This window comes from Bactrocera neohumeralis, chromosome 5, assembly GCF_024586455.1.
Source record: "Bactrocera neohumeralis isolate Rockhampton chromosome 5, APGP_CSIRO_Bneo_wtdbg2-racon-allhic-juicebox.fasta_v2, whole genome shotgun sequence".
NCBI classification, from domain to species: Eukaryota; Metazoa; Arthropoda; class Insecta; order Diptera; family Tephritidae; genus Bactrocera; species Bactrocera neohumeralis.
This window is the reverse complement of record NC_065922.1, coordinates 60,764,558-60,791,127: the sequence shown is the minus strand read 5'-3', so window position 1 is coordinate 60,791,127 and position 26,570 is coordinate 60,764,558. Positions and strand designations below refer to the sequence as shown.

Below are 26,570 nucleotides of genomic sequence, written 5' to 3'. Positions count from 1 at the left end.
CCTTTTTAAATTATATCCGCAATTTAACCACTAAACAGAAGTGTCGAGTTTGTTTGGAATTATTTTATTTGTTTTTATAATGTTTGTGCTTTAGATTATGACGGATATCCGTATGGATTTCCGTAAATATCATAATTTTAAAAAATATAATTACACCAAATCGCGTTGATTACGAATGCATAATTTTATAAGGTATATCATGAAATAGACACACATTTATACAAATCTTTCCATTATCTATTTTTTTAGGTATATATATGAATGAATTGTTTTTTACATTCACATTGTTAGTACTTGTCAGAAGTGTTCCTTTTGTTCCTTTGATAAAGTTTTTTCAGCCCAATTTATAAGAACAACATCTACAATAATAATACATCCAAATTTAAAAAATATATATATAAGCATACATACACATGGCATAGATATTACTACACAACTCGTTAAACATACATACAAGACATTTAAAACATTTATAGCTTAAATATAATTTAACACATAATATAAATTATTATTTTAGACGCATATTCGAATATTCTTAATTAAACATCACTTCACACAACAAATCCATTAAAACACAGTTTCTTTATATTCTTCCACATAATAACATCTAAAATTAAGCTTTTACGCTGGAATATATGAGTATTTAAACCATAACAAAAGCATCTTTTCCGCAAAACAAATATGGAAACTGGTCAATCATCGTCTGCACAATATCTTCTAAATATGGCCGCAATTGCTCAAAATGGCTCATATCCGTAAAGTCAATAGGAATCAGAGTTGGCCACCAACAAATTGCCAAATTTTTGCTATCCATGCTATTTAGTTTCGAATTCTCGGATACACTACAATAATACAAAAATTGTGCCACATGACCTCCTGCAACTCATTTTGATGAAATAGTTTTATACTTACTGAACAAAGTGCTCGAATATGTACTTCAGGATCATAAAATTCATGGGCGGTAATTTCTGTAATAAAGTCTTCAATAATATCAAACGACAACTCCGATCCGTTTTTACTTCCACATTGATTTTAGATGAACCAATACCTCGAGAACCTTTTAAATGAAAAGTGTAAGTAAATTTGTTAAACTCCACAAAGAAAGAATATGTCAATACACATTACCTGCAATATCTTCAAGCTCCTTAATAATATCTTTGCTAAATAAAGGAGGTAAACGCTTGGAAAAGAAGTCTTTTAATGCTGTTGCTACGGCATTAACTGGAATATCAAGCACATCGATTACAGTGTGTGGATCTGAAAGATAGAAAAGCACAAAATACGACAACGTTTACCAATTCATATAATTTTAATTACAAGAGTTTTATGTTTTGAAACAACCAAAGTATTGCTGAATACAATTTGGAAACAACCCGGAGTTCTTTCAAAAAGAAATCAAAATATTAGTATATCAGTGCAGGAGTAAATTTGCACAAGTGCTTTTTAAGCAACAAGTCGCATATAATTTAACGTTATGACCAATTTTATTATGCTTTAATATACTAAGTGTTTGCCATTATGTTTTAAAAATGATTTCGGGCCAGTCTTTGTCGCGACTAGCAACTGGGACAATATTTCAAAATAATGAATATTCGAGCATCAATCGTTCCGGGCTTATCTGCGTAGACAATCGGCTTCACAATGATTCACTCTACCTATAGAGTACACCAAACAGTGACTTTTTGAAGATGTAACGGCGTCTCAATAATGGCTTTTTGATTACCATCACTCCGAATGCCACAGTTTTGTTTATTAACGTACCCAGCCAACGATTAATGAGCTTCATCGCTGACCAAATGCTCTTCGAGAACCGAACCGGTATTTCCGTAATCAATTTGCAACACTGATCTGGAGTAAGACTGTTCATTAAGAAATGGAACCAAACTGTGTATAAATCAAGTAACAGCTGTCTGAAAAAAGACCAAAGCCTCATTGAAAATCATACGTCTATAAAAAAAACCAACAACTTTATATTAAACAAGTACATTCGGGTATTGCGCAAGTTTTTACCCGATCTTAATCATTCTAAGTACAAATATGCTCTCTCAATTTTATTAAAATAACTCACATATTGGCCGATATATGCGGTTTAAGTCACCCGGAAGTTCGAAAATCGTTGTATTAGGTACATGGGGGCTAAGGGTAGTATTGAGTAATTGTTCTAGGCGAATTTGTTTGTTGTAGCTTTAGCGGTTGAGGAGATATCCCAAGCGATCCCCTGCGCAAAATTACAGTTCTATATCTTAATTTAGTGCTTAGTTATGGTATTTTATAGGGTTTCATTTAATGGCGTTTGGTGGGCGTGGCAGTTGTCCGATTACGCCCATATTTATAACCTAACGTACAAATGTCGAAAAAATGTTATGTACCGTATTTGGTTGAAATAATTCGATTATTTCTTGAGATATAGTATTTCTTCTAAAAGTGTGCGGTGCCACTTACTATTTCTTCTTCTTCTTTATTGGCGTGGACACCGCTTACGCGATTATAGCCGAGTTAACAACAGCGCGCCAGTCGTTTCTTCTTTTCGCTACGTGGCGCCAATTGGATATTCCAAGCGTAGCCAGGTCCTTCCACTTGGTCCATCCAACGGAGTGGAGGTATTCCTCTTCCTCTGCTTTCCCGGCGGGTACTGCGTCGAATACTTTCAGAGCTGGAGTGTTTTCGTCCATTCGAACAACATGACCTAGCCAGCGTAGTCGCTGTCTTTTAATTCGGTGAACTTTGTCAATGTCGTCGTATAACTCATACAGCTCATCGTTTCATCGAATGCGATATTCACCGTGGCCAACGCGCAAAGGACCATAAATCTTTCGCAGAACCTTTCCCTCGAAAACTCGTAACGTCGACTCATCAGATGTTGTCATCGTCCATGCCTCTGCACCATATAGCAGAACGGGAATAATGAGTGACTTATAGAGTTTGGCTTTTGTTCGTCGAGAGAGGACTTTACTTCCCAATTGCCGACTGAGTCGTTGGATTTCGGGTTTGAAATTAAATGTTTCTGACGCAATTATTTGTTGAGTTATCGTCCGTTTTAGCAATTTTCAACATAATCGGTATATGCGGACTGGGCGTGATTGTCATTTGATTTAACCCATTGTTACAGTACATAAAGAAATGGTCAAATGGTTTCCTTTCAGCAAATTTGGTTTTAATAGCTCTAGTGGTTTGTGAAAAATGCTCATTGAACCTATTAAAGTTTAAAGTTTTCAGCCACAAATGCTCCTTTCCACTGCGATACGTTGTATCGATTGATGGTTTTGTATCTTAAGTTGGAGCTTTTTGATGACTTTATTTTGCTACATCTATCTCGATTAGTTTTAGGTGTTACATAACCGGACACCTTCCATAACCGGACACCTCCCATAACCGGACAAATTTCAAATTTCCGGGCGATACCAATTCCCATAACCGGAAATGAAAACATTCCAATGACCGGACACGGACACTATTCTGGTAGTATTTCGTTCAAATTATTTCTATTAACCGAACAAAAACACTGAGACGGTGGGTGTCCGATTATGAGGAATTAATTTATTTTAAAAAGTAGTTATTCGATGTTACGTACGCTTTAAGATTATCGAAGTAAATTAGGCCATAATAAGCAAGAACTTCTGTAAAGATTAAAATTTTACTTTTAATTTATACTTTAGTGAAAAACTATGAATACTATATGACTATGATATGGTTTTATTTTCCAAATTTATCTGTGATTTGAGCCAGTCTCAGGCTCGGTTCTTCAAAACCGAGTAGATTTGTTTTTTGTTGAATCCAGTTTGCGTCATTATTTTATAGGGATCTTTTTCCAATCCCCAAGATTATGGAGCTATGGTCTGACTTGGCTTATTTCGGAAATAAACTGGACATAGTCTTTTAGAACTCGAATTCGAAACATCTCCAATTGCACAAATACGCAGAAGTCAAAGACTTATCCTCAATGAATTTTTTTCTCTTAGGGTTCTTAAAATTCCATTAGAGTAAAAAGGAACTACACATCATTCTCGTCTTAAGGGTGACAGTGAATCCGACAGTTTAGTTTTTTTTGTAATAAATATAAAGGCATATGGGCTCAATTCTAGATCTTGTGCTAAAAATAATGAAACAAAATTAGGGATTTCTATGTTTAGAAATTATTGACCTTATCGTCACTAAAACCGCTAATCTCTTAGGTCAACTCGCCCAAACGCAAATGAAATCGAGTTGAGTTGTAATAGGGTCAAAACATTATGTTGAAAATCCTTAATGCAATGACTCAACACACTCAACATTTTTGTGTTTTGTCCATATTCACTTACCTTCTTCGAATTTTTGGAAAAGCAAGTCAACATGACCTCGACTTCCGGGTACTCTATATATTCCTTCCGAGTCAAGACCCTCTTTCTCAATAAATTCGACACATCTTATAAGGAATGTTGGGATTTCATCTTTGTCCGATATTAGTAATTTTCCAAAATGAGATTCAGTATTGTCTGTTAAGCCTTTGCAAGCTTGCTTCAACTTTCGCTTGTGTTTTTTCTCTTGTTCCTTTTCCTTTTCTTGCAATTTACGTAGTCTTGCATTGTCTTCTTTCAACCGACGTTTTTCCGTCTTTTCGAACTCCTTCAGAGATTTCGGATTAATATTAAATTCTGTCAAATTGTCTGTTCCAAACAAATTGATACTTTCAGGAACCATGGAATACTATACAAACAACTTTAATTAAAAAGAAACTACGTAAAAATTAATATATGCTTACATCTGGTGATTTATCGTTCTTTACAAGCTCATTGGTGCAATGTTCGGCCGATTTTTCTATGGAAAAGTAGATATGTGAATCTATGCATAAATAACTAACAAAAATTTGCCTTACTAGCATCTGACACAGCTCGATGATAATGTTGAGGAATCTCTGGTGGGCTAACATAGGAGCCAAAGAGTGGAACCCTTGGTGTTTGTACGGGGATGGCAACTTTCTTTTTCTTGGTTTTCTTGTTGGTCTGAGGTTTTTTATTAATCTTGTAGTATGAGCTATTCTGCTGACGCACTTTACGTTCGGTTGAACTTGCACAGCTATCCGACTCGGTACAGTCTTAAAAAACACATATTTATTAAAAGTTTAAAGGCACTTTGGAGTCATAGTACAAACCTTCATTTTCATAAATCTGTTCGTATTCAGCCAATTCCTCTGAATCATCTTCGTCACAATCAAGTTGAGTATGATTAAAATGCTGATATCGTTTTGAGCATTTATCAGCATCAGAAACTGGCAAAAATGTGTCACCTCCAAAATTCATTTTAGCTACTGCTTCACTTACGAGTTGAAAGTTTTTCATATTTAATTTACCGGGTTGCTACAATTCAAAATCATAAGCATATTAATTATTGCTCTTTTTGAGTATATATGAAAACACTGCGTACCTTTAATGTTTGACTGGGGCCTTTTGGACGAATTTTATTTAAATTAGAATCAATGTGACGACGACCAGTTGTATAAGCATGGGTGGAACCACTAAAGTTGTTCCAAATGGAATTTTTGTTTAAATTTCTTCGTGGTTCATTTTTATCCTCCAGCCACTCTGCAAAAAAGTAAGTAAATTTATAATATCACAACATTAGAACTATAATAATCGATAGAGAGAGTTTTAAAACTATGACAATAATGTAATATTAAAGAAATAATAATAAAGAACAAACTAAGATCTAAGATATAAAACAGGGTAAATAAATGAAAACATCACAAAAAGTATAATATAAGAAATGAAATCAAATAAATACCGAAATCATTTGCATATAAATTGTAAATTTTTATATTTGATTGTTGCTATTTGGAAATCGTATCTGTCAAAACGTTTCAAGTGAAATAGATAAATTTTAGTGAAATACGATATTGTACATTATAAAGGAAGCAGTGTTCGCAGTGCGTGATTCAGGCGGAATTATTTTTTTTTTATAAGTATAGTTTTACAGTCAAAGCATAAGTTGTAAATACTCAAATTATTTGATAAGATAAAATATGATTGAACATACTCAGTTTGTTTCTCAAGAAGTTAAATTTCTGTAGATGCTGTTGCTTTGATCTTACTCTAAAATTTGTGGCGTAAAAGGAGTTTTATGTTTTATATTTGCTGTTTGTGCTAATCAAAGACGAATCTTTTGAGAAAGCATTCCAAAAATTCCTCCCTCTAATTAACTGATTTTACAGCAATTTTCATAAGAAATGTGAATAATTTTAAGTATTTTGTAAACTATTTTTAAAAGTCCGCTTCTAAAAATATATAAATATATTAAAAATATTTTTATGCCTACATCGATATTTCCAAACATGAAAACCATATTTTACAAATTAAACATACTTTTTTTAATTAAAATTTAATGTTTACTGTATTACCTAACAGTTTAATTATATGAATTTCATTCACAAAAATACCTTTTCGACGAATTTGTATGCTATTATATTTGGGTTTATATTAGAAATTCGCTATATGGTACTTGAAATCAGGATGTTGAAAATAAAATACGAAGTAAATTTGCTTGACGATCAGTGAACTCGAATTTTGGGCACGAAATATTAAATTATCTAGCTTATGGAAATTTTATTTTATCTCTTACAAGAGTATGTATTTTGTGATATCCTCGTTTATATGATTGTGTATGGAGCAAAACTATTTAAACAGTGAAAAACAAAATAGATAAAGGAAAAAATTGTATGAAAAACGGTGAATAAAAACTTTTAAAATTCGCAAAATTATAAGAATCTTTACAACAATGTACAATAAAACAAGCTTAAATCAACCTGCTTCATGTGTGGCCAATGAATCCTTTGATCCACTTACATCAGCTGCTTAATGAAGGCATGAAAAAATAATTAAGAGCATTAAATTTGCACAACTTTCAAATTAATAAAATAGATTACATGTTATTTCTTCCAAACTAGACTCGGAAGCCGATACGAATTGACTCTTATATGTACACGTAATGAGTTGATGATCAGGTGGAGCTGGCTCTGGAGGAGTTGTTGGAGGTGGGAAAATCTGAAACCCTTAATAGCAATTTAATAGTTTACTGAGTTTTCTAAATTACTCATTTTGATTGAATATAAACAGTATAGACTAACATATCGATGAACTTAATATAAAAAAACTAAAACATGTAACTTAAATTAACTAACAGAGACTTCGACATAAACATACATATTTAAATTGATTAATAAGCAAAGTTAGCCACAAATCACAAGATCAGTAATCAGTATGCGTCATTAAAAGTTTTTATTTATTTAAACCAAGTTACATATTGTGGATGGAAATGATTAGCGGATTAAATATAACTATGAATATCAGAATAAAGTGTCATATTTCTTGTGGTTCAGAAAATATTTTCTTATCAAATTAAAAAAGCTGACCGATCATTGGTACATAGCTCGAAATAGTCCCAGCCAAACTGTGTTTTGTTTTAAATAGACACAACACTACACTAATTACTATTAAACACAATTCCAATGTAATGTAATTTTTTTTTTGAAATATTTAAATAAATCATGATGGTTTCAAACAAGAAACCAATGATCCAAATTATGATAATGGTTTACATCTCTCGAAAAAAATAAAACGATATAATTATAGAACATATGGGCACAACTAAAAATTAGTTTTAATATTGAATTCTAATTTTGTATAAATTGGCCATAATACTGAATAATAAATAAAATAAAATTAAATGAAATTATTATAATTTATATGTCTGATATATTCATTGACTTCGATAGTTTTGTGATTTGTGGTGAGCTTTTACTTATCAAATTAATCAAACATATATTCTCAACATCACTTACTTTGGTGATGGTGTTTCGGCTTTTCGTTGTCGTCGTAAATTTCATCTAAAGATATGTCCCTTTCCTCTGTATTAGTAAAAAGAAATATGCAAATCTTATCAATTACGGTAAAACTCAAAAAGTATATTATGTGTACATATTGCTAAAAAAAGATTGTAAAATTTTTTACAGATAAAAATTGCGCCAACGAAATTAATGTCATAATCCATATATGTATCTTTCGAAGAATATTTAACTTCAAAAAAAGAAACGCATACAATTTCAATGTCTGGGGATGTTCGAGTCTCAATCACTGCGGCAATATTGCAAAGCATCATATTCGACGCAAAAATGTAGCGACTTTTGCAAATGTCAAACGTTCGAGCAACTCAAATTTTGACATTTCTTGCGCGCAAATGTGAAAAAAACCGGCATCATCAAAATTTATGATGGAAAAAATGAGGCAACCGAAATCGCTCTTTATTTTTGTTTATAATTAATTATTATCATTAATTGTGTTTCACGAGACATTGAAAATGTGATAAATATACATACATATATCTGGAGGATAAAATCGAATTGTTTTAAAGAAGTTTTGCGATTTTACTATTGCCCTCTTCTTTAAAATTTCGGTCATAAGCCACTTTTTTACGCAGAAAACTTTGTTTCCTTGCTTTTTTGTATTTAAGATAATTATACACCAAGTTATCCACTGTTAAATTGATTAAAAATTCAGTTTTAAGACTTCTTAAACTTCACTTCTTCAATGCACCTGCACACCGCGCAAAATATTTGTTTAAGTATCAGCTGCGCATCTGCAAAAAAAACATCAGTGTTGCAATATTGCCGCAGTTATTTGCTTGCTCGAACATCCCCTCTCTCTTATGTATATTACCAGGCTTTTAAAATACATTTCTGTTCCATATTTAATTTTTTAATATTAACAAATTTGAATTATACGTATATTTCGTGATTTGGCAAACCCAGTGTAACAATCTGGCGACTCACAAGTGAAGTTTGACATTTTTGATACATTTTGACAGTTACTTAAAATATTCATTCCGGCCAAAAAATAGAATTAATTCGAAAAGAATTTTATTGATATGGTTAATCTAATCGAGGCGTTGTGCCATTTTTATTGTTTTTCAAGAAATTAAGGCAACCAAACACCGAACACGTTCACTCTTTAGCACGACAATGCGAGCTCTCACACATCGACTGAAACAACTGCATTTTTGAGCATTTAAAACATTTTTTTGGTGAGTAATCTATCTTAAAATCTTGACTTGGCACCTCAATAACTTAATCCCTTGCAAAAACGAAATAAACTAATACTATGTTTCCACCAAAAATTTTCAGTGATTAGATTACATTTAATCTCTTCACTAATCTAGTTGTTCTAACTGCCATTAAACAGATGTTTTCGCCATTCAAGAATTCACATCGCTTAACATTTATTAAAAGAAAACATTGTTATATAGTATTTTGTTATAAAAGCCGTCTTCTTTTAAATATTTTCTTTATAATGGAAATAATGGACGCGTTATTCAGATGAATTCAGATTCATTGCGTTTAATTCATTTGTTTGCTTAAATTTTTTTCTCCTTGGAGTGTCTAAATCAGCTGTGATAATGGAATAGATTTCCATAGCTGACAAGTATATGGCGGAAAATCAGCGTCGCACCGAGAAATTTAGAGTGGATCAGTTTCAAATCACTTCGATGAAGTGGTTTTGAAGTGTCATTTTTGTATGGCGAAACTTTGTTAAACAGCCGAAATCGTGTGGTTAAGTGTCGGTCTGAACATGGTATAAGAAGTCAAGGTTTTTCCACACCTGAAGAGACGATTAATGCGTTCAGAACGCATATTGTGGAGATATATCAATCAGATTGGAAAAAGTGCTTTATTTCTAACGCTTGTAAAAGTGTAAAGATCGTAATGGAGGATATTTTGACAAAACCGATTATCGAACATATCTTTATATACAAATCATATAACATGCAGCATTAATAAAATACTTTCATCTTCTTTCAAACGCACCTAAATTAATGTAAATCGGCCATAAATTTACAGCCACTTCCAATAAAAGAGATAGTGTAGAATTATTCCATTTTTATAAATAGCAAATAAAAAATTTTGTGTTAAACTTGAAAAAATAATTCTCTGAGACATATGATGAATAAAGGAAACTGGAAATATCGATTTGAAAGAGGTCGTCTAGAAGATAGTAATCGTGCTGAATTGATGGAAAAAGTCCGTGTAATTATTGGTATTAATGCGAACTTTACTACGAGGTTGGTTGTGAGAGATCCTAACTTATTTTCGATTAAATAAGGAATTTTTTTTTTGCTATGAAAGAAGGAATATTTTCACAAACACAATTAACAAACACATTTTGCACAATTCTCCGTTTCCTTGCTGATAGTAGTTATCAAAAATGCAATGGAAATGATTTTTAACTTTGATATGGCACCAAAGAGCATTTGTTGTCGTTAGGAAAGTTCTTATTATTTTTCAACAATGTGTTTATGTGCAATAGATTAAATTCTAAATGACTGAAAAAGACTATAATGCTTCAAAGGTTTCATTGTAAGCGAAAAGAGCATTTCCAGGATTGGTTGATTGTATCGATGGGACTCATATTCGCATCATTTGCTACAATACTTTAATTTTATATTTCTATTTTCAGATTTTGGCTTGATTTCTCTTCAAAAATGTTTTCTTTTTATACATATATACTATATATTTTTCCAAAACCACTATTTAAAATAGTTTATTTACCCATTTCCGAATTCTTTTATTTTTTTTCGTAATAAACTACACGCATTTTCAACTATAACTGCTACGAAATAGTTAACCCAACTGGCACAGGATTGAAAAGCGTAATGTTCATATCGACAATACTAAATTTCAAAACTTCAAATAAACCGCAGTTGAGTTGATAATCTGAATAGGGACTTTTTTAACTGACAAATTCAGAGACTTTCAAGTTTATAATGCGTCGACCGCTTTGGAAAATGAAAAAAATTGTATTTAGGTCGGAATAGTTAAAGAATTCTAGTTCAGTGTCAAAGAGGACACCAAGTATTGCCTCATTTAACAAATACCGTTATTATTGCTTTACGCGGCAGTGCGATGTGAAAATATTATTGCGTCGGTTGGCACTTAGCAGCTGTTATTCATAATATTTGCAAAAAATTATCTGTGACGAGGGCTGTTTGAGAAGTCAGTGGTGAATTGTGGAAAGTATATGAGTTTTACGAAAAAATGATATTCGCTAATTCTTCGAGGTTACGTTTTTCTAATGGGGAATCTTATGTTAGGTTGATGACAATTGGGTCCTAATCCTTCCTAACAGCACGAAGAACTGAAAAAATCAATCCGAAGGTTATTTGTCCTCATGTTTCTAACCTATAAATAAGTACGGAAGGTTCAAGTTCGGGTGTTACCGAACATTTCATTCGAAAATTGCATCTTCCAAGGATCTAAGGGGCTGAAATACCTTCAGGTGCATAAGTTTTGTTAGTTTTATGAAGTCTAGGGTAAGTAACTCATATATTTGCAGTTATATGCGGTATAAAGTCATCCGGAAGTTCGGAAATATTTTTATGAGGCATACGAGGACGCATAATGGAAGTATTAACCCGATTCACACACATATATACCACTATCAAGAAATTATTCTCTCTGAATTTCAATTTTAAATCCGACACTGGAGTCAAATATTCAGTACCTATGGGCTTCAAAGATGGAGAAGTTCTCGCAAGTGAGGAAAATTCTCTGAACGTTATTCACTTAAGAGTGGCCAGAAACGATTCTTTTTCATATATCTCAAGCAGCTCACGACTTATAGTTTTATACCTGGGTAGCCAGAAAAACATACGTTTGAAGGCGAGCTAATGTGAAAAGGCGAAACATCCCTCCATAGAGTTGTGTGCTGGCTTTGGGACCCGCCACGTAAAAAAACCCTTCAATGAAAAGATTTTCTTCTTTCAGCTTCGGATGAGAGAAGATACAATCTTCTATAAGAGTATACAGCTGCTGGCGTACGTCGATGATGTTGACATCATTGGCCTCAACAACCGCGTCGTTAGTTCTGATTTCTCCAGACTGGATAAGGAAACGAAGCAAATGGGTCTGATAGTGAACGGGAGAGCAATGAAATATCTCTTGTAATCAAAAAAAAAAAAGTTATCGCATTCGCGACTAGGCTCCCACTACACTGTTAACAGTCAAAAATTCGAAGTCGTAGATGATTTCGTTTATCTTGGAGCCAGTACCAACAACAATCTCAGCCGCGTAATCCAACGCAGAATCACTCCAGCTCTGAAAGTATTCGACGCAGTATCCGCCGGGGAAGCAAAAAAAGAGGAAGACCTCCACTCTTTTGGAAAGACCAGATGGGAAGGACCTGACTACACTTTGAATTTCTAATTGGCGCCAAACAGCGGAAAAAGAAGAATTGTTGGCGCGCTGTTATAAACTCCGCTATAACCGCGTAAGCGGTGTCTACGCTAATAACGAAAAAGAAGGCGCTTCAATAGTTTTTTTTTGGATTTGGACAATTTTTGGTCATATGGTGGTATACTCTAAAGGAATTATTGGTGCAAAGTTTTATCCAGTTATATTAAAGCACCTTAATGTGTACATCCGAAAGGAAAGTATCGCATGGAATATAAAATTGTGTTATACGGGAAGTAGGGTGGATGTAGTCGGATTTCGCCCATTTTAACACTATAACATATTAGACGGGTCTAAAAAAATGTATTTTCAACTGAGTGTTGGGAGTGCCACGCCCATCCTCAAATTTTTCTCTCGGCTTCATTAAAGCCCTATCATATCATATCGGGGATACAATTTAATGTCTCTAGCGTATTTAGTTATTGATTTATCGCCTGTTTAGTAGTTTTTAACAGTACCGTTTAAGGGGGTATTCTTGTCTAGGATTTTGAAAAAAATCGATTTTTTTTTGCATATCTTGAAAGTTTAGACTTTCAAAAATATGACCCTGGAAGGATTTTTCAAAATTCGACTTATTTTCGGAGATACAGCCGATTTTGTGACGTGGCGTCCGTTTTCACTAGAATTGTCTCCTAACCCACGATTTCTCAGGTTCTACTGGACCGATTTACTTGAAATTTTTATAGAGTCTTCTTTATAGGCTTGTCTATGGTTGGAACTAGCCCCATCCCCAAATTTTTATTTTTACTATTTTTAAAAAATTCGAAATAGTCAGAAAAAGTGATCCAAAAAAACTTTTTTTCAGGCAGTCGCCATTTTGTGAAAAAATTTTTTTTCCACTTTTCCGTAGTTCCGGCCATTGCGACATTATTCCAGATTAATAATCTTTTTTTTTGGTTTCAGATAACTAGGAGGGTTGAAATCATGGGTACGGTCACGTGGAAATTTTTAGAGACCCCCACTTCGTCAGCTCATAATTTTTGAAATTTTTTACTTTTTTTAGTTTTTAATTTTTTTCTGTACTCTTCTAAAATTAACAAATAGCTAATAAAAAAATGGACAGTAAAAATATTAATTTCCTTCTTTTTACGACACTTTAAAAATTACCTAAAAATCATGCTTCTAGACCAGAATATCCCCTTAAAGACGTTGGACAAGGGGAGTCCGATTATATCGATTTTTTGGATTGTAGATGGGAGTGCTAATGGAATTTTCTGATCAATACGTCCCTTAACCACAATATACCTAATTTCGCACTACCAGTTGACTTTTTGTCACATATATCGGCTAATGTGCAGGTTTAATATAAAGTTTTACCAACATCTATATATAAGTACTTCGCGGTTTTGATCCGTACATGTTGCAAGAACATAAAATGTTCGGTTGCACCCGAACGTTGGTCTTCTTGCTTGTTTATCTACCGATTTGGTCTTATCTTAGTTCATCGAAGCACCTTTGTTTAGAGGAGTGGGTCATTGAAAGTTTAGGATGATGTTTCGTTCAGTAATTTAAATGTCTCTTCAGTATAATGGTCCTTACTAATCGATTTAGACCAGGATGAAAGCATTGCTTGATAATTGTTAAAAAATTATTTACGAAATGGTTTACTGCTTAATGCTCAAATTAAAACCGGCAAAAATTAAGATTTAATAATACTATCAATGAATAATGAATGACAAAAATATTTTCGTCTGTTAAGGCGAATAATAAAATTATATTTGGGACGAAGACCTAAGCAGCCTGTTTCCCTTTGTTTTCTAGTCAGCATGAATATTTATTTACAGGTCACATTTAAATAAATTATATTATTTATAAAGCTGGTTATATGAATATATAATAACTCCAGCTTTTATTTTCTCTTATGCCAAATAAACTACTTCAGTCGTATATTAACTAATATAGTTAAATATGTCTTTTGCATGTACTGTTAAAGTTTTAGATTTTTGTTAAAGTTTGTTTATGCCACAATTTTTATATCGCATTCAGGAAAGGAAAGGCTTACCGTTTAGTGAATTCAAAGATCTAGTTGGTAACATTTCATAGTTTTCACTTCCAGATCCATCCGTACCCATAGTGCTAGATAACATATAACTTTCATGTCGTGGTGGTGGTCGTGGAAGCTGATTGACTGAATTCTCTAGCGTGCCTTCTCCAGAATCCAATGTTATTGACTCTTCCACATGCAAATTTTCAACTTCATATTTATTTTCCCAAACATTTTTCAAAAATGGAGTATAGAAAGCGACTAAAATAATAAGCAAATTATTATTAAAAAATACACAAAACCTATATCAGAGCATAATACACTTACACTTAACATACTGATCGGCAGAAAATGTCATGAAATTGCCCTTACACCTGTCAGCTAATGAATTTCCTTCCGTTATTAGAAATTGACAAATTTCACTATTGAAAAATGCATTTGCACCTCCACTTTCCGTTACGGCAATTATTTGTAATGGAATATTCGAGTTTTGTACAGCTAAAACACTAGAAATGCATAGAAGTAGCTATATCAATAATTATAGTAAACATAAAATTCGAAAAAACTTGTTAGCTGAGAAAATGTAATCAAATGTTGTTTACATAGTATTAGTCTTTCTCCAAGAAACACATATTGTTTGTAGTTATTATTATATATATATATTTTTTAATACCATGTTGCATAATTACATTCTTCAGAAAATCACTTTTATTAATTTTGATTAACGAAAAAAGTACCTTAAATTTGAAAGTGATGATCGACGTTTTCCAGAATAAAAATAAATATATCCATGAATTAATTCCTCACGATATTGGTTTATTCCGTGATAAGATGAAAGGATGAATTCAATTCGCTTTTTTGAATCTCCTATAAATACGTCAATCAAAATGGAATGTTCTGACGATTTACAGTTTGTCGATTCGGCTATTAGCGGGTTTATAATATTTTCAATATCATATTGATCTCCACAAAACATACAAACAAGTATTCTTAAATCAATATGATTTGAAGAATACGAATCGAAATTTTTCATCTCTGAAAGTCTTAAGGATAGAATAACAATGTTAAGAATGTCGTAGACATATTTTTGTTGATTTTGTTGATGATCAATAAAATCGCAGTGTAGCATTTCGGATAATCGTAATCCTTCATTACGCAGGTACTCAACTTCGTTTTCTTTCAGATCCTGAGGTTGATACACCAAAACGATAGGCAAGTTCTCAAATTTGTCCTCTAATTCCAAGTTACATAATAAAGTGCGCTCCAAGTTATCTTTCAGCGTTTCAAACGACTGTTGATTTGAGTATACACAAATTAACCCTAAAATCGAAAATAATATATTTATACATACATACATAATGTTACGGACAATAAAATAGAATCATCCATGGTTTTAATTTTCCGTTCAAAAAAAAATATTGATTTAAATTCAGAAATAATATATTTTTATTATTTACTTCATGTCAAGTGATATTGGTAGTAGTAAAAATATTGGAAAAGAACAATTCATAAATATTACAAAAACAAAGGTAAAATACATATTTTAAAAATTCGGAGGAGAAAAAAATAGAATTAAAATATCTTACATTACAAAAAGTATTTTTTTACGAACTAATAGAAAAATTGTTAGTACTTTGTGGTGTACGCTTTATCGTCTAATACAGATGCACATCTTCTATGTATAGACCTAATTAGGCTACGGAAAGTGTGGAACAGAATACCAGACGTCAAAGACCTTTTCTCAGAGTTCCGCCGTATTTTTCGGTTTAACGGGTCTAATATTTTCCATAATTTTTCGATTGGATTCACATCTGATGATTGCGCTGGATAACCCTAACACCAAATTGTCAAAATGCAAGGCGAATTCAATTCAGCGTATGGAAGTATGACCTTATCTAAAATTTTAACGTATACGTATATGGCGTTCATGTTTTCAAATATCCAAAAAATAGGTCCCACGCCACAATATGAGAAAGAGCTGCAAACCATTATATTGGTGCCACGGCGCTTGATGAAAATAATTTTTCATTCAAACCATAGAATGCCGAACCATTTTTATACAGTTGCTACAGAGTATTATAAGTTTTTTCACTTATAGGGTTATACAAAGTGCGTTCCAAAGTAAACAGGACTTTTTGAATCTAGCGGGCCCCCGGATGGCGCCATCTATGTATATGTCGATTGGTGCGTTAGAATCTGCTATCTTTATCGATTGTCCAGTGAGAATTTCATGACATTTCATAGATTGGAAGTGAAGTTATTGCGTTTTAAGTGTCAGTATGTTTGTGTTATCGGTGCGAAAATGAGCTTTGAACAAAGAACCAATAGTAAATTTTGTTTTAAAATTGGTAAAACTTTTACCGAAACGTTTCAATTGATGAAACAAGTTTATGGCGATGATTGCGTATCCCGTAGCAGAGTGCACGAATCAAAATCCGTGATCAGCGGAAATTCCATTGAAACTGTGGGTGAATTCATCAAAAATCAGCCGAAATCATCATTGAAATTCATGGAAATGGAATTTAACATTTCCAAAACATCAATTTATCGCATTTTGACCGAACATTTGTGCTTACGAAAGGTGTGTGCACGGTTTGTTCCGCACAAATTGACTGACGACCAAAAATTGCTCAAAATCCAACATTCGAAGGACGATTATTTGACCAAAAATCACATTTTAACCATTAACCGGTGATCACTCCCCGTATTCACTTGATACAGCACCGTACAACTTCTTCCTTTTCGGAAAAATGCATTTGCCCATGAAAGGAAAGCGTTATGCAGACGTAGAGGCCATTCAAAAGGCTTGCACCGGCATACCGGCGGCCATACCGGCCAACGAGCTAAAACACTCGTTCGACATGCCTTTGGACCGTGCAAAAAGCTGCATTGAAGCAGAAGGAGACTATTTTGAATAAAATTAATTGATTTTGCCGAAAAACCATTTGTTCTGTTTTTTTTTTGTTTTTAAAGTCCTGTTTACTTTGGAAAGCACCTTGTATACATATAAATGATCAGGGTGACGAAAAAAGTTGAAATCCGGTTGAATGCCTGTTTGTCCGTCCTTGCTAGCTGTAACTTGAGTAAAAATTGAGATATCTTGTTGAAACTTAATATGCAGGTTTCTTAGTGCAAAAAAAGTTCGGGTTCGTAGATGGGCGTAATCGGATCACTGCCACGCTTACAAATCGCCATTAACGGAAAACCTATAAACTAAGCACCTAATTAAGGCATAAAACTCATATTTGGCACAGGGGATCACAATGGGAAAGGGCAGCTGTGGGAAACAAGTTTTGGAAAAGTGGGCGTGGCTCCGCCCTCTAATAAGTTTAATGTGTATATCTCCTAAGCCGCTTTAGCTACAACAACCAAACTCCCTCAGCGCAAATACTACAAAAACTTCTACCTATAGTGTGAAAATGGTGGAAATCGGATGAAAATCCCGTTCTCTCCCCATATAACGGTACTGTTCTACTACTACTAAAGGCGCGATAAATCAATAACTATAAGCATCAGAGACGTAAAAATTTCCCGCCGGGATGGTCTGAGGAAGTTTATTAGAGCCGGTATGGAAATTGGACGATGGGCGTGACACCACCGATTTCAACAGAATTTGGTGCGTGGCATTTTTTTATAGTATTATGTCACGTTGTGAAAATAAGCGAAATCGGACAATAACCACTGCACATATAGCCCAATTTTAAATTCCATTTGATTCGTTCAGTTTCCAGTACGCAAATCAAGAAGCAATTAATATAACGCGATTAAACTTGGCACCAAAAATTGTTCAAAGCCAACAAAAACTCCCCTAGGTACCGAATATTTAGAACCCAGTACCTAGAGTTGACTTTTGTTAGAAAATATCGATCAATGTCTGAGATATATAATTGAAATTCAAGGATAGTACTTCTCTGACAATGATATGCCTGTATGTCAAAAATAGGTTAAATCGGATCAATACTTCCCTTAGTCCCAATATATCTAATATAAAGATAATCGAACTTCCGGGTGACTTTGTACCGCATATATCGGCCAATATGTGAGTTATCTCAATGAAAACGAGCTAGCGTGTTTTACTCATAACAGTGTGCCAAAAATAAAAAATAAATTTGACCGAAAACTTGACTTACCAACCATATAACTAATATCCGACTGACTTTACTCTATATGATTAGTTTCTGAGTAAGTGACCTGTTATTAGTATGTGATATTGGGAAAAATAGATAAAATTTGTTTGATAGTACCCCAACTTTAATATACTAAATATAATGGTTTTCGTTTTTCTAACAAACTTTATGTGTCTGTCAGCATATTATATTATTACATATAGTATGTATGTATATGTATATAAAATGCTTGGATTTCGATCCCCAGGTTGACGTTTTACATCTTAAGGTATTTCCCTTGTTTTGATTCCTGAAATTTGTAAGAGTATAAAATGTTCGGTTGCACCCGAAGTTAGACCGTCCTTATTTGTTTTTTCTTTTAGTTTTCAGCTCGAACCTAATTGAAGTGTCGTTTTGCAAACTGAATACTATTTTATCTATGCAGCTGTCTCAGCATGGGCACATTTTTGGGGACACCTAATTCTTATTAAATGCCTGCAGCGGCCTTCAACGGATCGCACATCGACAATTTTGCAACACTTGTATTTGTATCGAGATTTTTTCGGAAATTTTAAGACATGAAACACAGATTTTTGGGACATATTCAATATGTTTGCAATTTCCCTTTACGTGTGACCCATTCCCTGCAAATTTTGGACAATGATTACCTCGATCTATTTTTCTACATAAACTCATAAAGAACACACATATTCATTGCACAGATCTAATTAAGTTAATATAACGCTTTTTAAATTAAGTTTTTCGTTTATGAAACCGTTTCGCTATTGATTCTATTATTTTATCATTAAGCACAAGGCACGCTATTTACACTTTTTAAATTACAGTTAACTGTAAAACTCGACAATGCTATCCTTTTCTATTTTTTAAAAGTACATATGATTGCTTCTGTTATTTTGCAGAAAAGTTGCTTATTTCAAAAAATTGTACCATTGTTCCTAAACAAAACTTTGATTCTATTTTATTGTCCGTAACTGTATATACATTTATATATATCCGTAACTGTATATATATATATATAATTATATAGTGATATATAATACAAGCTAAATATATTTTTTAAGAAGACTTACCACTCGAATGTACATCAATTGACTTAAATGCTTCCATATCTCCATTGGCAATGCGATAATTTAGGTAATAGGTTTGGTTCTCATAAACATATTCCCCTTTAGATCCCGTGCACATTCGAATATCATTGAGCAAATCACTTGCAAGATGTTCGGATCCTACTATTAATAAATTTAAAGTTCTGTCGGAGCTCGAAGACTTCCAGTTGCTGGAATTCTTCTGATTTGGCGACTTATCGACCAAGCATTCATCAACTAAACTATCAACGCAATTATGGAAGAAAGGACAATGCTCGCGTATGGGGCAGTGTATAAAGCCCAAATGTTGAAATAGAATCACCCGTCTCTCCTGATCAAGTCTGTCTAATATTTTATACCTGAAAAATTTGTATATTGAGTAGAAATTTGCAATTATAATTGTGTCAAACCACGTCAAGTGGTCCATGAAAACTTCGCAAAATCTCCGATTTTGAAAATTAGCAGTTCATTATGAAGGGGATCAGACGCATACCCCGTGATATAAATATTTCGTCAAAATTCTTTTTTTTGTTAAAGTTATTGAAGGTTGAAATTTAGTGCTCAATAATATTTAAAAATTATTTTCTCATAAACTATTGGAAATAAATCGATGAAAAGTCAAAGAAAAATGTTCGTGCTACATTAAAGATATTTTTTCACGATCCATTTGTTTAGATAATATTTTACATAATTTTTTGCTAAACAATTTTTCATGTGTTCTTCACGTTAAAATAAACTGAATAGTATGTATGCAGATTATTAAAGGTGAACGCGGCACAACGCGGTGTCACATTCTTCAATAACTTTAACAAAAAAAAAAGAATTATTTATATCACGGGGTATGCGTCTGATAACTCTTCGTAATGAACTGCTAATTTTCAAAATCGGTGATTTTGGGAAATTTTCATGAACCACTTGACTTGGTTTGACCCAATTTATATCAATAATCAATGTAATAAAGTGCTACTAATGACACACAGATACGTATGTATGTATATCTCGTATTGAAAAATGAACTGTAAACCAATATTATTAAATTATTTAAAGCCGAGGTTATATATGTAATAATACAAATGAATTTATTTATATATATATACATATATATAATCTCGAAAATGTTGTTATTATATTTTCTTATTTTTCGCCTTGAAATTGTCATTATTTGGTGAGAAAATAAAAACGTAACAACTAAATATTCATACACACTAATATAATTACATAATTTTATTTTTATGTACTAGTTTTGCATTACATATATGAAATCAATCAGTATTCCTGATTATTAACTAAAATTCACTCATCAATGGCTGTATGGTGCCCGAATGACCCGGATTTTATCAGGCTCTTATTCGAAGATCTAACTCTGCTTGCATCGGTAAATAATAAATTCAATTTGTCAACACCCTATTCTACCAGTGGAATATCCTTCTTATTCAAGCTAGTATTGAATTGAAAAGCCCGGAAGAAATTTTCTGCAATACATGCAGAGAATGGAGCCATCATATAGGGTGTGAATCACAACTATTCAGTCTGATTCGATAAAAAAAAATTAAAGCAACTACGTTTCAGACACTGTAGTAGGTTAAACCACTAACTATCCGGAAAGGGCATACAAAACATATATTCTACAAACATGACACTAATCACCTCTTTGCATACCCTATCAAACCAAGCCACCTAAAACAACTCTATCTAGTGTCGAATCCCATCAAAATATCTCTTTTCCTATAACTTTTGTAAGGTGACTGCGTTGACAGTTAATTTTGAATCTTCTCCCAAGCAAGGCCTAGACATTCGGAGACCACAAAAACAACATTGATCTTTAGCCAAATAACGAAACTGTTCTTTATAATTTAAATATGAATTTATTTCGTTTATGCGGTCTGCACGCCCACATTTGATGAATACTGTGCAAAGTTAAAGTAGACTACGCGAGTATTTCGATAATTATTACCATACAGTAAGGGACTAAACTATTCATGAAATATGAATATGTGTTATAAAAATAATATTGTATGAATATTTTTGTGCTGTCTATGGTGCATGTTATTATTATTAATTAATATTACTCTGACAATCATTTTTCTAGTAATGGCACTTTATAATTTTCGTTGAAGCGAAAATGTGAGGAAATTTGTGTGAAAAATATTATTATTAAGTAAATATTATCTTTCTAGTTCTTTTAAAGAAAATATATACAAAAATTTTTAATTTTTTATTTACGTTTAATGGGAAAAGCTATAAAATCTTCTATCAGGCAGAAGACATTGAAAATGATGTTTCATATGGAAAATTTTTTTCAAAATATAAAATATGACTCGGCTTAATTTACAAAATGAAAAAACAATGTAATTTTTTAGTTCCCTAGAAGACTGGTGGTCGTCCAAAAAGATTATCTCCGACAATAGCAATAGCCAGGCGCCTAATCGTGTCTGGGGGCCTATTCTGTAACTCGATTCGAAAATCAATTTACTCGAATTCGGATTTTTTATATTCTGTAACTCGATTTTCGGATTTTCAACCCAATTTTCGAATAAAATATTCGTTAGCTTTTGAGTTGTAGAAAGCAAAAACGAATATTGTATGTACGTATTTTTTCTGGCACAGGGTGGTACAACTTTCGCATAATGATAAAGTAGATCCGAATTTCGAATAGAATACATTTTCGAATGGAGTTACAGAATAGGCCCCCTGGTGCTCTGCGGTAGATACTAATAAAGTTATTAAGGATGTTCATGAGGTTGATTTCTGTCACAAAACAATTTGAAAATAAATAAACATAATCTGAGTGGCAAGAGTGTTAATAAATGAGCAATTCTTAAGTCAAAAATATCGTAAAGCTGATTTAAAATTCGCTAAAAATTATGAACATTTTACCGTTGATGACTCGATGAAAATCACTTGGTCGGATAGAACTAAAATTAAACGCATAGGGTTAGATGAACGCTGAATCCCAACATATGTCAATCGTTGAAATTTGGTGGAGGATCACCCTTGGCGTGTGGATGTTTTCACGGCAGTGAGCTAGGTCTACCATCCTAGAGGAATAATACTTTCCAAGTCTTGACATATTTTGGTTCGAGCGTGGACAAGGCCATATATTCTTGTAGGCAATGACCTCAAGCGTCCCGCAACATAACTAAATAGTTTTCATGCAATGCGATTTAAACAGCATTATTGGTCTACCGCACGTTAGAGCCTTGTTTGAGATTTTGTGACCGGTTTGGTGCTGTATTTCTATACATATTCTATAACTAGAAGTAATATATATAATTTACCTGGAATCGTCTTGTATAAGATCTGTAATTGCCCGAACATCTTCTTGAGTAATAATATCAACATTTTTAAACTGCTGGAAGAATTGTGCGTTTTCTAACAATAGTTCTATAAAGTTTTGCTTGCTTTTCTCGATAATTTCATCTTGATGAATGTCATAAATTTGTTGGCAATCATGTTCTGATAAAGCTTCAAAGCATTCACGACCCATGAAAAGCACGCGCACCTCTGATAGCTGTTTACCTGGAGTCACAAAGCCAGATTCTTCCAATAATAGTTTAAATTGATGCTTCCATCTAGGACATTAAAAACAAGAGTTTAATATTTAATTAATATATAATAAAAGATAAAATAAAATTAATAATATTACAGATATGGAATATGTACACAATTGTAAATTATCGTTGGAATTGTTGTAAGTAGAATGGAAGCGATCGAAATATTTTGAATATTTCATATTATTTACAATAAACAGTCTTAACGCACTTACCCAATTTTTTTCTTATCTTGCTGCACCGCATTAACATAATTTCGAAATATTGTTTCCGCTTCCGGAGTATCCAATACATCGAATGGAACACGAACTTCGTCTTCGGTTTCTTCCATATCAACTAATTCAGTCCATGAAGCTTGAGGGCACTCAAAAAAATGCCGATCAAAATCAGGATGGCTTCTCAATATGCCTTTGGCATTTCCCCATATATTTTCATCTACTGTACCCAAAGAACTTATGTCGGGTAAAAGATACTCCAATACACTGGCAAACTTATCAATATACTCATTGAGTTTCTTATTTAAATGATCATCACGAAGCTTTTTCATATGACGTCTGAAGAGCTTTTGACCAGCTTCTACACCAAAAATATTTAAGAACTCTGTCCATTCTCTGTACTGTGCTAATATTTTGGATCCCTGCGACCAAAGCACATGGTAATCAATTATTTGGTTACGAATTAGTCTCGTGACAGCTTCAGAACGTGTGTCCAATAGTTCTTTTCGTGATTTCGCAGCCTCATAGTATGAAGTAATTTTTACACGACTTTTTACTTTATCTATAGTTTGAGCAAGAAGTATAAAAGCTAAATCTATATTTATAGATTCATGAGAGGATGTTTCGACCAATTGAACCAAACCCTTATATTCCTTACGCTGGCAAATTTTTTCGGCCTCTCGTATATAAATTTCATTGGAATCGTCATTTTTAGTTGTAACGAGCACAACTGGTTTCTTATTTTTCAATATATTTACTATGACATTGTGAACAAAGTCAACTTGCTTTTCAACCGGTCGATTTGGCACAGGACTCACATCAAATACCACAATGAAACCATCTATACTCAGTCGGCCTTCGGGCATTATTTTTTGTTCATACTCCTTCTCGATCCCCAACTGGTTTTTACATATGTACATAAGCTTTTCCGCTGAAAACACCTTAGTGGCAATACAACGCTTGTAATATGGTTCCATTTTCCCAACCTTAAACGGTTGGAATGTGGAATCATCCATAAACTCCGTCTGTTCAATTATTTGGAAATTATAATCCACTCCATCTTCCGTGGTTTTTCGCACATCTCCCCAATATAAGAAGTGATCATTGTTAACAATTCGTCCACTAAAGTCACTCTACAAATGAAACACATTTATAACATATTTTTATATGCCTTCTTTTGGTTAGCTACCTGACTCAACACTGATATGTGATCAATAAAGTAATCATCGGCCATCGGACGAATGAATCTGTTGCAGAGACATGATTTTCCAACACCAACTTGACCCCTATCCTTTTCAGTCCCCGAAAGACCTATTACGGACACATTAATCTGTTTCATGATTCACCTGTTTAAGAATTATACAACAAATATTTTTAAAAAAATTACGAAATAAATCCGGTTTAAAATAATTTCTATGATGTATACTTATATATTACATATATGTATGTATTTATTAATAAGTAATAATTAGTAATTAATTCATATAAATATTTAGACATTCGAGGAATATTTTGAACTGCATCTGCTTCTTCTATTGCAGTAAAATAGTATATTTTTATAAAAATACATATCTATATATGTATGTGTCCATTCCCACAACCAGCCGAAACAATCCCGAACTCTTTTGGGCCTTAAATTCGACAGTATTTCTCAAAATTATTCGGAAAAATTTTTTGCAGGTGCAAAACAAAAAATAAATAATATAAAGTAAATAAAAATCTTGTGCATTAATGACACGTATGCGACTTTGTATTATTCCTGGTAATTTTTATAAGCATATAAATTTATCCTGCTTTCCACGCCCGCTATCTTCGGCTCAGGCACTAGCAATCATATGGATAATAAAAAAACAAACACTCTAAACCGAATGTTTGGATGTTAAAGTATTTTGCCGACCACTGTTTCATCGATTTATTTTCAAAACCAACATATGTAAAGTTTAAACTCAGATATTTTTAAACTTTTTAAAATCAATGATTACATAGATATGAACAAAACAAAAGCATATGATTTTTGTTTCGTATTAATATAATTTTATAAGCTTATGCTGTCACGCAACATTGTGTTGTATATGGAAAACGTTTTTTGTTATTGAAACTATAAAAGGTTGTATCATTCTTCTACCATTGGGAAATAAAAGCCAATTTAGAACCGAGGCAGGAAAGGGTTGATAATCGCGTTCGTTATCTGGTTTTTAAGAGTAACAAGTAGAAAAATATAAACATAACTGTATTTGTGGCAAAATTGAATAACACCTTTTGAAAATATTAAAGGAAGATCAACATAAAAAAAAATTGCATAAAACCCGGCGTTAACTGTAAGAATATTTTATCCATTAAATGCTCCCAAAATAAAACATAACAAAACAATAAAATTTTGAAAATTTGTTAATAAGTCATATTAGAACCATCAAAATGTTTATGCAAGTAGTTTTATATAATGTCGTAGTTGACGTATTAATAGAGAAAACAATATTTGAAGTGAAGGAATTGAATTGACTTTCGTACTCTAGTATAAAGCAATCCAGCATCCAATTTTTATTACATACATAAGTACTTCGCATATGATAACGAATGGAAGAGCCAGAAGTTGGGCAGAATAAATTGTAGATGGTAAAATAGAAATGCTTTTAATTTCATCAGTATCAAAATCACTGAATTGAAAAGGAGTTTTAGAAAACTACAAATGCCATTGTAGTTGATACATTCGCTAAGAAATTTAATGGTAATTGAAAAAATAAATTTTAATTTATATATATTCATCCATTGTGTACATTAAGCTCAGTTATTAATTGTCTGAAGTACATAATTTTTAATGCTTGTGTGAATAACCATTTATTTCCGAAAAATTCAACAAATATACCAAAAGGAAGTATGCTACAGGTAAATTTATTAAGAGTACATACAAACGAGACCTAATGTGACACCACAGGACAGCCTTTAGCTCAAAGTGAACAATGCATTTTTTTACAAACCCGTTCTTGCGCACAAGTCACAGGTCTTGAACATCCAGACACCAATATCTTTTGCAGATATTTTCCAAGTAATTTTTACTAATTTTCTTCGGCTTACTCAAAGATATATAATTATTGTAATTTTTATCGTTTATATACATAGATTTAAGTATTACTGCTTACACTTATTATAAATTAAATTGCACTATTTACGACTGCTCTCCTTGGACACAGCCTATATAATTACAAATATTTAACACCGCCACTTTTAAAGTATTATTTATAGTAAAATAGACTTTGAGAAATGTTTATAAAATTTTATAAAACCTTCTACCGAACTAATACTCAATTGATGGCATTACAGAATTTTTCACTCTTCATCACATTTACGCCGCCCAGTGAAA

At 32.7% G+C, this 26,570-nt stretch overlaps 1 protein-coding gene across 4 annotated transcripts; it reads right to left on the bottom strand.

The window, feature by feature from the left end:
• Positions 1–43: 43 nt before the first annotated feature.
• On the bottom strand, positions 44–26,570 carry LOC126759393 (rho GTPase-activating protein 190). Of its 4 annotated transcripts, none has more exons than XM_050474154.1 (19): positions 26,350–26,570; positions 24,402–24,558; positions 23,213–24,345; positions 22,725–23,018; positions 19,432–19,805; positions 14,972–15,554; positions 14,562–14,740; positions 14,253–14,495; positions 7,811–7,876; positions 6,896–7,021; positions 6,776–6,823; positions 5,401–5,558; positions 5,129–5,333; positions 4,853–5,071; positions 4,739–4,794; positions 4,299–4,683; positions 1,126–1,257; positions 913–1,057; positions 44–842 (listed from the first exon to the last, which is right to left on the bottom strand). In XM_050474154.1, exons 2-19 carry the CDS (start codon positions 24,549–24,551, stop codon positions 644–646), a joined length of 4,695 nt encoding a protein of 1,564 aa, XP_050330111.1. In that variant the 5' UTR covers positions 24,552–24,558; positions 26,350–26,570; the 3' UTR covers positions 44–643. The 4 variants fall into 4 exon arrangements, with proteins under 4 accessions (XP_050330111.1, XP_050330113.1, XP_050330114.1 ...); XM_050474156.1 differs by having other exon boundaries at positions 6,776–6,820; XM_050474157.1 differs by lacking the exons at positions 6,776–6,823; positions 6,896–7,021.